Source organism: Brachionichthys hirsutus, chromosome 13 (genome assembly GCF_040956055.1).
Source record: "Brachionichthys hirsutus isolate HB-005 chromosome 13, CSIRO-AGI_Bhir_v1, whole genome shotgun sequence".
Lineage (NCBI taxonomy): Eukaryota > Metazoa > Chordata > Actinopteri > Lophiiformes > Brachionichthyidae > Brachionichthys > Brachionichthys hirsutus.
In genome coordinates this window covers 6,698,001-6,708,662 of record NC_090909.1, presented here as the reverse complement: position 1 = coordinate 6,708,662, position 10,662 = coordinate 6,698,001, and the positions used below count along the sequence as shown (strand labels likewise).

Below are 10,662 nucleotides of genomic sequence, written 5' to 3'. Positions count from 1 at the left end.
TCAAACGGAGATGAAGGAAAGTGACCTCTCGTTGGATGAGTGACGGTGACGTGTCTGCTCTCAGAAAGTCTTAGATGTGGGCACATTGAAAAATCCAGACAATAATAACACAGACACACTTAACAGAAGAAAAAAAAAAAACCTCTAGTGAAACAGCAAAAGGTGAAATTGAAAGATAGTTGAGTTAGCGTGGCGTGTTGTTGGCCTTCCTCCGGCTAGCGTGGGGACCGGAGGGTTGGGCGGCCGGGCGCTCAGCCGTCAGAGACGGGCGGGGACACCCAGCCATATTTCTCGTGGGTCTTCACCAGGGACTTGAAGGTGGCCTCGGCTTCCTTTCTGCTGAAAGCTTTCTTGGACTTCCCAGATTTCCTACATATACGCCCCTGTGTGGAAAAGAGATAGAGGGAAAGGAAAGAGGAGATGTGAATGGGGTTGAGTGGGGAAATACAAAACACAGAAACCGTCCAACCTGCCGTCGGCTGGAGGGACAGTAGCACAACGGCTCATTGCTTCGTCAAGATTCTGCAGCTGTGGGGGGGGGGGTCCGTATGTAGGTTGACCAATATTAGATCAATGTTTATAGGCACAGAAATGGCTTTCAAGATGTCGGGTTCAATCAGACGTCACAATATACTCTCTGCTCTATAGGACAGTGGGGAAATAAGTGAGGACTAGAGCACAAAAGGATAGCTATAATAATATGAAGCCCTATTGTGTGAAAAGCATCTCACTCACTCTGACTCCAGCTTTCTGACCCCCCCCTCCACTCCACTTCACACATTGGAGCTAATAATAAATGTGGATGGGGAGTCACCTGATAACGCTGCTGATTCCATTAAAATCAAGCCTTGCCTGAAAAAGAGTGCGCTAGGGCATGGTGAGAAAAATAATTCCCGTGATAGTGCATCTCGCTCCAGTTTGAAGTTTCCCCATTTGATATATAGAAATACTTCCAAACACCAGAGGTCTTAATATGAAATCCCCCGATCCTCGGGTCGTAACCCAGATATACTGTAGTTTCTGTGGTAGTGTGTGTGCCCAGCACCAGCCTGCTGCTGTGTAATATAGCAGGTGCTTTCCTGTATTTGCTCGTACACACTCTGTAACACGGCAGCACTTTGCCCGCTGGCCAATGTGGCTCTAGGGCAGGGAAGAAATGCCACTGAAGCCACTACATTCAACTGAAACCAGCTCCGATGAAATTCCTTCAGGACGCGAGCTCATCCGAATGCTGCACTGCAGCACAAACAAACACCAGCGGCACCGGCCTACACCTCAGGGCTGCAGCTTGGCTATATGGTTCAATCCGCTTTCACAGAGGAGCGGCCATTGTTATGCAGTACCGCAACCGACGTCATGTAAACAAGACAGCGGCGACGGATATTTCATTATACCTCTGCTGCGTGAATGCTGAAAGTAAGACTTGGAAGATTGATGAAACACTTTTGCCCGTGTGCGAATAATATTTGGATTGCTTCATAGATCACTTTTGAGCTTTTGTTGGAAGAATGTAAGATTCGTTTTTTTGTTTTTCTCCAACATTTCTTCAAACAAGACTAAGTTTTAGGACACTATAGAACGCCATGTTTCTCCATGCTACGTTATGGATCAACCACAGTCCAAATTCAGCTCATTCTCCACTCCCGTAATATCTGGTGGCCGAACACTGTTGTCCCTCTTGTGTCCAATGCTCTGCTATTTTGGGTCAAACGTGATGCAGCGCATTAAAAGGAGATGATCTGCAGATTAGGGTTACAGTTTCCATTCCTGTAGCGGCGCTGGCCGAGTTTCACTTTCAGGGTTTAGTGACACCGTCTCTCGACTCGTCACCGTCCCGATCTCAACGTGCACGCAGCGTCTCCGTTTGTTGCCGCTTTCAATTTCAACCAGCATTGAACTCAATCCCTCCTCTGAATGTTTACTGTGAGACGTCGTCTCACATTGTGTTTGCCATGCGACGCACAACTGAGACAGATCAGGGATATATCGGATTTCAGCACTGGTCCTGAAGAAAGTGACTTCATTTTTGTAAGCTGATGACACTGGAAACCAGAAAGATTTACCCTTGTCAGGGGGATTTGTTTTGCTTGGTAATAATTCAGTGAATGCATGATCTTCAGAGAGTTATTACATGCAGCACTCCTGAGGGACTTGTTTTTTTTTTATTACTAAAATACACAGCCTTTAAAATGGGAGGCAAACTAGTTGGTTGTCATCTATGCGGCGCCGCCTGGAATCTGCCCAGCCTTTCTGTGCATCAGAGACGTGAATACAGACGGTGTGATCTGCATGGCAAACCCACTCCATGCGTCACTTGGCTGCTGTCAGAGAGCATTGGTGAAAATGAAGGATACGCGGTTTGTCCGCCCCCAAGCAGCTTCGTAAATGTGCAAATCTTCATATTGCACCATGTGGTTGCCGTCTCTGCCCTTGGATGGGTATCATTAAGGCATCAAGGTGTGAAGTGTGACGACCACGGTCATTAAACCATCTTGCTTTCCCCCCCCCCACACGGCTGGCAATTTCTAATTGTTTGAGTGTGTGTGTCAATAAGAGGCAAACATAGATGCCTCAAACTTGCATGACAGTTTGCTTGTGAATATGTGCAAAAGTCGAGGACTTCAGCAATAAGTGGAAATTGAGCATTAATTGGTGCCATTGTCTTTGCAGTCATGTACAAGAACGCCTCAATTGGATGCATTTGACAATTGGGAGAAAGAAGAAGTAAAAAGATCCGCCCCTGAGAGAAGGAATGGACTAACAAAGGGGTGTGTGTGTGCCCAGCTGAATGAGCACCCCGGGCATATACAGAGCCATGCCAGTGTTGATCTCTTTCAGCTCAGCGCCTGCTCATTGAGAGGTACACTCATGTAAAGTGCCTGCTGGGTAATCGTGTGAATGGAGATCAAGTCAACGAGCAGAGCAGGCAAGGCCCCAACGCATGTTGGTGGGAGGTTGAGTAATGCAGACGTGTGCTTCAAAGGGTCGTGGTAAACATCTAGGGATCAGTGATCAGATCATCAAAGAGAGTGCCGTGGGATCGATGGTGTCAGTTTAAAGGGTGACACTTGGTTTTTTTAGTTTTATTTTAAAGAAAGTTAGTTTTCACACAGTACAAAAAAAGAACCGGATAAAAATCAACTCGTGTTGAGGAATCAGAGTCCATCACAGAACTAAGCTAAGCAGTACACAGTTCTACGTGACTGCAGAGGAACTTTCCAAATTAAAAATAAATCATCTCTATCAGGAAAAAGTCTGAATTTATTTAAACTGGATGTTTTTAGAGAACTGGTTATTTAATGCTTGTGCTCACGACAGCACAAGAGACATTACTGCACTTAAAGCACCAATGGGAGTCGCACTTAAAGATCCTGTGCAGTTGTGCTACTAGAAATGTAGCATCTCTGAGGCTCAAACCATTCTGGTGATCAGGATATCCATCCACCCGTCAGGTCAACAGACGCTTTTCTGCTGCGGCGGTCCCACGGCTATTGCTGGAGCCTATCCCAGCTTGCAATGGGCGAGAGGCCGGGTTTACACCTCGGACGTGTCGCCAACGCATCGCGGGGTTCACTACGGACAATTGATTGCAATCAATTCACCGAAACTGCATGTTTTTGAGGTGGGAGAAAACTCAAGACAAGGGGGAGAACATACAAAATCCACACAGATGGGATTCGAAGCCGGTGCCTTCTTGCAGCGAGACGACAGGATCAATGTTTCGAAGTGTATTTTCGAGCCATTCACATGGCAATAAAAACTTGACATGTTGAATGACACGTGGAAAGACTTGTCCTTCTGAAACCAAAGCCAGCTGGTTATTATGCCTCATGCAAAACCGGATCCATGAAGAAAAGTTAATCTGGGTTAGGTTTTCCACCTAGAAGGAAAGCGATTTAAAACATAACCCTGTGTTTTTACCTTTCGATGGTTTAGTGGTTAGCGGTGCAAGGCTTAACTCACGGCCATCCAAACTAGATTACAATGCAGTTTCAGCGTCTGAATAAACGGACGGATTAACTTTTAGTTCCTCTTAATACGTAAACCTTCTCTCACCTTGTATTCATGTGCGTTTCTGTGTCACTATCAACATCTGCAAAGTGAAAGCACACAGGCTTGTCGTGTTGTCATGGCTTTGTCCACTGCATGTGTCCCTATTATCACGCTGAAGATAAGGTGGGAGCTTCCAAACAGGACGAGCCTCTATTTAGGTTCGTGTTCGGTTTTGTGTAGCTCTGATTGTCGTGATGAATGAGAGAGGACGTGAAACACGTGCCAGTCTGTAGCGACAAAAATCCACAAGAGGCACACAGATAAAGGGATGCATGCACACACACACACACACACACTGAATCAATATTGTTTCTATCGGCAAGCTGAAGAACGACACTGCGACATAATTAGGGAGAACTGCAGAGCTGCTAGCTCATCTCCTCAAGCAGCAAATTTAAGATGCGTACAAACACACACTCTCTTTTGTTTCTGCATTTTCACCTGACCTCTCTGAGGTCGCCGTTTAGTGACCGCAGATGACACTGTGATAAAAAATGCTATTATATGATCAAAGACAAAAACAACAAAGGCACAAAGGGTCCAGGGGCTGTGCAGGACAGGGCCGTCATACATCTGACAGAATCAGTGGGGGGGGGGGGGGGACTCTTCTGATGCTGTGTGGTATCCCGCACTAAAACGAACATTTGACCACTCATCAGAAAACAGTAATTATTATCTGGTTCCAGCAGCTCTGGCCTGGGGGTGTATTTGGTGATTCAGTCTCTCTTCCATTAGAATTGCAGAGTTGCTGCTGCGCACCAAGGATGTGGAGAAACAGGTCTGACAGCATAATCTAGTCCACGTCTGCGTGCTGCCGGTCGGCAGGCAAACTGTTTCGTTTGTCTTTCCATCTATGAATAATTGCCATTTCCCTCCTTTAGGATAGCCTAACAGGAGCGTTTTAATACTCTATTAGAACGTGCGCGGCGACTTTCCCACTGCACGGCAGTGAGTCTTTGTCGTCATAGGATGCTGATTTATGAAGGCAATAAAAATAAAATAAAAAAAAAGAGAGCAAATCCAGACTGCATTCAAGAGCGGGCTTCCAGAAGATACTGGAGGGTTGCACTGCATGAAAATGGCCGCCATAAAAGTCACATCAAGATGAATAATATCCAAAATCATAATGGGGTTTGCTGATGGCAGGGGAGGAGGGGCGAAGAGGAGGCCTGCAAAATTCACCTGTAGCTCACACAGAGTGTAAAAAGCGCGCGCACACACACACACGGAGAAAGCAACGACTGGGCCGAATGATTTTCACAATGCAAAATATTTTAATAAATCGCCACTGAAAACCGATTTTCATTTGCGACGCGATGGATATGTGTGTGTGTGTGGGCGGTGATCACGCATCCAGCGCGCTCGATGCGCGGGACGGTTAGTGGTGTGTCATTCAACGACCTTCACCTACCAGCCCCCCCCCCCCCCTCACCTGTCCTTTTACGAGGCTGGCTGCAAACTGCCTCATGACCGCCTCCACCGTGTAGGCGCTGGACCATCCGCGGGGCGTCAGCAGCTCCATGCATATGGCGCCGCCGTCCAGCACGTAGCCGTTCTCCAGCCGGGGCGTCAGGACCCGCATGAACGGCGGCGAGAAGGGGAAATTATCGGGAAAGGTGACGTTGAGCAGGATGAACTCGGTGCCCGTCTCCTTCATGTCCTGCCACAGCGCCGAGTCCTTGTCCACCTGGTGCAGCTTGACGTTCCAGTCGTACAAGTTGTCCTCCACGAGCTCCACCGTGATGAAGTTGTCCCCCAACCTCCGGATCTCCTGCAGCTCCTTCATGAGCCTACGCGTCCGGACCTGGGTGCAGTGTTGCCGGTGAGGCTGGGGCGCCGGCGCCGGCAGCGAGGAGGCGCTGGTGGCTTTGCTGCCGCCTCCTCCGGTCTGCTGCCTCTCCTTGGCGTCCTTGCCCTGCTTATCCTTGCCGGACGGCTTGTCCTTGCCGGGCTGGTCCAGCTTCCTCGCCTTGATTTCCGGGGTGCTCAGGATGTTGGCTTCGTTGGCGGTCTGACAGTGTTTGTTGGCGTTGTGTTTCTGGCTCCCTTTGGTGCCCTTCAACGAGCCCTGGTGGTGCTTCGGGTCCTCCGTGTCTCGGTCGTGCAGGCGGATCAAACCGATCTTCCGCAGTAGAGTGGCCATAATGTTAGTATTTTATGTAAATACGTTTCTCCACCGATCCCCCCCCCACTCCCCTGCCCCCCCCCCCTCCTCCAGCACAGGGGTAAGATTCCGATCCCCGCTCACAGGAAAGACCTTTGACGAGGCTGATTGTTAAACCTTGCTGTGCCGCAACCCCCCACTCCGTTCGCAGAAGCCTCTGGATGAACACAACCGGGGGATTCCTCCTCAGTGCAGCATCTCGACCAGGTTGGGCTGGAGACAAAAGAGCAAACAGAGTTTAGATGAGTATCAGCCATAAAACGACACCAATTGCGTCACAGCAGGCCAGTGGTGTTCTCCTGCATCGTGTTTGGGAGATTGCGGTGTTGGATGATTCATTACGCAGAGGCACCGAGGCGTCCGTGTTGGAACAGAGGGCCGATTATAATTATAATATAATCACAGCGTAGAAGATAAAAGACGATGTGAAGAGAGGCTGGACGAGAAATATCAAAATCTATACCTTAATGGGGGACAAGACATCTGATTAAACGAGATGATCCTGAATGACTAATGATTACGAGAGTCACGACTCCGGCAGGAGCCGCATAGGAAGACTAACGTGGAGGGAAATAAACAGGCGCAAATATTAATATTAGACGAAGGTCACAAGAAAACTGCCGACATAGAAGCTGTTAAAGCCGCCGTGGAAATCACGAAATGCCGCAAAGCATCAAGTCACTATAAGATCCGCATGCGCGCCCACGAGAAATACCGATCAGCGCTTTAAACACTCATCATATGACTGTCATATATTCCCCTTTTTGTGTCTCCTCCCGCCCGCCCACGCACACACGCACGCACACACATACACGCACGCACACAGTATTCGAGCAGGAATCCAACACCAGCGCGTCCCTACCGTGGATGGGTGAAATCTTTGCGTCTTGTCCGTTTATTGTCCCGTTATATAAACCGGACACCGATCCGACAGTGTGCAAAAAGCTGAACCGGTTCCACCATCCAAGGTGGGGGGGCTGCGGGGGGGGGCTGCGGGGCCAGCGAGGAGCGGCGACTCTCTAACGTGCGCTCAGCTGCAGGAGCTCCAGCGTTAATAGAGCAGAAGAGGACGGAGCCTCCAGTCGGTCTCGTCGGTCTGTCGGTTGTCACCGGGGAGACGAAGCAACGGCGGTGCAATTTCAAAATAAAAGCTCAGGTGTTACTTTTCATTCGGAGAAAGGTACTATTTACTGCGCTGTGTATAATGGAGGTACACGACATATTTACGTTCAAATCAATAATAACCTCTTTCAATGAATCTCCACAGTTATTACATTCAATACTGCATTAATATGTGTGACTCCTATATTATGAACGAACAAAACAATGAAATATATTATCAACAAGAGACAAACAGCATTTGTAACCCAGATGTTTACAACATAAACATGACGCAATCATTTCAAAAATCAATGTAAACGTAATAAAAGCTGCATCGCCCCTATCATGTTAAAACTGTGAATAGTTAAGACGGTCTTGGTTTTATTTTGAAGGGTCTTGATTTATGTCCTTGTTTATTCAAGATAACTTTATGGAAGTTAGAGTTGGGCGCTCACCTGACAGTAGACTTACTAAAGCAGCGAGAAAATATTGAGGAAAAAAAATCGATACTTTTATACGGGCACATTAATTTCACTTACATTTTCATTTTATTTCAAAATGCATTTGGGGCATGTGAATTATATGGATGTCTAGAAGACATTACAATATCCTGTGGTGCATCAGGTTTTACTTTAAATACATTTTAAAACGGTATACTTTTTGTATACTTTTCAGACGATATATATGTTGCAGGATTTATATGGCTTGATCTCTCAGCACCGGAAGTAACGTGGTAATAGGCTATAGCCATAAAATATATTTAGAAGTATTTATTACTCACATAGTTAATATTATATGAGCAAACTAAATGTCACACGCAATAAATATATGAATACATAAATAAATAAATACTCTGAAGCAAAACTTGTTCGTCTTTTTTTTATATATACTGTATACTACCTTTAACGATATAGGCCATGTTTACTAATGAAATTATATCCTCATCACGAAAAGGAAAGTAAATAGATAATGGTGAAAAAAAAAACTCTCGTCTTGCCAACGTCACGACAATAAACTGCATCGCTTAACGGCAACCCGCCATTGGTTGTTGCCGTGGTAGCAGCAGCCTGCCGACGGTGATTGGCTGCTTCATTGCCGCAAAGCATTTCGGCACTGCAAGCTGTCGTAGAGTCGGTGGGCGAGATAAACAGCGTTTACTCGACAAAGGAAATACTCCGAATTTAGTGTTTTCTATCATTTTTTTTTAGAGATTTAGCGGCAGGAAATAAAGATGGCGGAAAAATTTGATAATCTGGAGGAGCATCTGGAGAAATTTATTGAGAATATTCGGCAACTAGGAATCATCGTCAGCGACTTCCAGCCGAGCAGTCAAGCAGGGCTCAACCAAAAACTGTGAGTCTCGTTCTATTGACGACATTCGAATGTAACGAATGTATCGATTAACGCCATAACCTCTTCTGATGATTCTTTCGTCAGAAATTACATGATATCCGGATTACAAGACATCGAGAAGTGTCGTCAGCAGCTTCATGAGATCAACGTGCCGCTGGAGGTCTTTGAGTGAGTAACCCTTATAACCAATATGCGTAATGGTGTTTTCGTTACACCGAGGCAGGAATGACAGTGAATGCAAATACACAGTTGTGTTTTTTTTTAAATACAGTCACACCGAGCCTCATTTAAAAATGTTGTTGTGCCATTCCTTGACCGTGAATGTGATACTTGTACAAATGTTATTACTTTAAATTGTGTAGCACTGAGGTGCATTATGAACTGACATTCGAGAAGAGCACTTTTTTAGTCTTTGTAATTAGCTAATTTATCTTTCCATATACATAAAGACAGACACATACACAAACAAAACCCAAAGCCGGATGGGGTCTCATTTTATAGAATGCTATCTCATCATTTTGATGCGAACCATAGTTAGGTGATGGAATTTATCATTCTTCACGGCTTCGTCACAGTTCCCTCGACAGATATTCTGTCTTTTGATTGCAGATATATTGACCAAGGTCGAAACCCTCAGTTGTACACCAAGGAATGCCTGGAGAGAGCCTTGGCAAGGAACGAGCAGGTTAAAGGGAAGATCGACACCATGACGGTAAAATAGTTGTGACCCAAAGACATATTTGTTACAGGATTTTGTATTGGCACAGTATGGAAACTGTTTTCCAGTTTTTAGTGACAGTGGTGTTGGGAGAAATATGTGGTGTATAAGGGGTTTATATAAATCAAATCATATAAACCAGTAATTAAACAAACTGCACGCTTGTATTTTTTGTTCTCACAGAAATTCAAGAGCCTTCTTGTCTCTGAGCTCAGTAAAGTCTTCCCAGAGGAGATGTCCAAGTATAAGGCCATACACGGAGAGGATGCCCCCTCCTAGTAGCTGCAGCACCATGACCCCTGACCTTCAACCTGTGACCCTCAAAGTGAAGCATGAATGGAGTACGACCGAGCAGGGATTCTCTGTGGTTCCATGCAGAATTTGATATCAACCTATTATTTTGTCCCATAAATATTGTGATACCTGTGGTACCCTGCTGGAGAAGTTTGATTTCTACTCAGCAGCCTGAGTCTGCCAATGTTTTCCTTTCATCTACATCCAAAATGCAACAACAAGGCAAAAGAAAAGAGGATATAGTTATATTTTTTGATGATAGGAGACTGATTTGTTTTTCTCCCTGGCGATACGCTTGATTAATCAGCGGAAGTGATTTCTATAACGACAAACATCGAAGAAAGTTCACGAGCTACGAGACACTTCTCTGATTCTGAATTAATGAATTTAGTCGCTGACCTGTACATGCAATATTTCTTTTATACTCTTACACGTTTTCTAGTGCTTCCTATTCATTACAACACGTATTTGTACCACACTTAGTCCCCAACCTTTTGTATGAAGCTCAGGTTTCTCATGGCAAAGATTATTGAATGCAAATTTTTATTTGTTTATTATGTGAAATGAGTTTTTATTTGTAACTTGTTTGTAATATAAATTTTGTGATAAAATGGTCCTCGTTTGGCTGATGCTGTTTCATCGTGTTCATGGAATGAAGAGCTTTAGCATCAAATTCAATTAAATAACTTGTGCGGTTTGTACACCTTAATTTTACACAGAAATACTATTTAAGTAGATAAATGTACTAGTATGAAAGTAAAATTCTGGAACTATTTCCCCCCCCCCCCCAAATCTAATAAATTGCAATTTTTGGGGGCGAAAAAGGCTTGCAATATTTGACATAAAGGGTTAAAAAAAACAAACCATTACCAATACCACAGATGGTGATTTAGAGCTCAAATGAGTTCACACAAACGACTGACCCAAACTGGGTTAGTGGGTTACCTGGAGACATGACCTGTGAGACATGCTGACTTCA

General features: G+C 45.3%; 2 protein-coding genes across 2 annotated transcripts; one reads left to right on the top strand and one right to left on the bottom strand.

The window, feature by feature from the left end:
- Nucleotides 1-251: 251 nt before the first annotated feature.
- ube2ql1 (ubiquitin conjugating enzyme E2 QL1) lies at nt 252-5,869 on the bottom strand. The gene is made up of 2 exons (XM_068747686.1): nt 5,486-5,869; nt 252-383 (listed from the first exon to the last, which is right to left on the bottom strand). The coding sequence occupies exons 1-2, from the start codon at nt 5,837-5,839 to the stop codon at nt 252-254; spliced, it is 486 nt and encodes a 161-aa protein (XP_068603787.1). The 5' UTR covers nt 5,840-5,869.
- Nucleotides 5,870-8,441: 2,572 nt separating this feature from the next.
- Nucleotides 8,442-10,245, top strand: med10 (mediator complex subunit 10). Its single transcript, XM_068747318.1, has 4 exons — nt 8,442-8,671; nt 8,756-8,839; nt 9,281-9,383; nt 9,573-10,245. Exons 1-4 carry the CDS (start codon nt 8,550-8,552, stop codon nt 9,666-9,668), a joined length of 405 nt encoding a protein of 134 aa, XP_068603419.1. The 5' UTR covers nt 8,442-8,549; the 3' UTR covers nt 9,669-10,245.
- The last annotated feature ends 417 nt before the right edge of the window (nt 10,246-10,662 follow it).

Bases quoted from the DNA above. Each gene is read 5' to 3' on its own strand.
- ube2ql1 (XM_068747686.1), bottom strand. From the start codon at position 5,839: ATGAAGGAGCTGCAGGAGATCCGGAGGTTGGGGGACAACTTCATCACG. The intron at 384-5,485 runs GTGAGGGGGGGG...TTTTCCACACAG, and splicing joins CCAGCCTCGTAAAAGGACAG to GGGCGTATATGTAGGAAATC.
- med10 (XM_068747318.1), top strand. From the start codon at position 8,550: ATGGCGGAAAAATTTGATAATCTGGAGGAGCATCTGGAGAAATTTATT. The intron at 8,672-8,755 runs GTGAGTCTCGTT...TTCTTTCGTCAG, and splicing joins GCAGGGCTCAACCAAAAACT to AAATTACATGATATCCGGAT. The intron at 8,840-9,280 runs GTGAGTAACCCT...TTTTGATTGCAG, and splicing joins GTGCCGCTGGAGGTCTTTGA to ATATATTGACCAAGGTCGAA.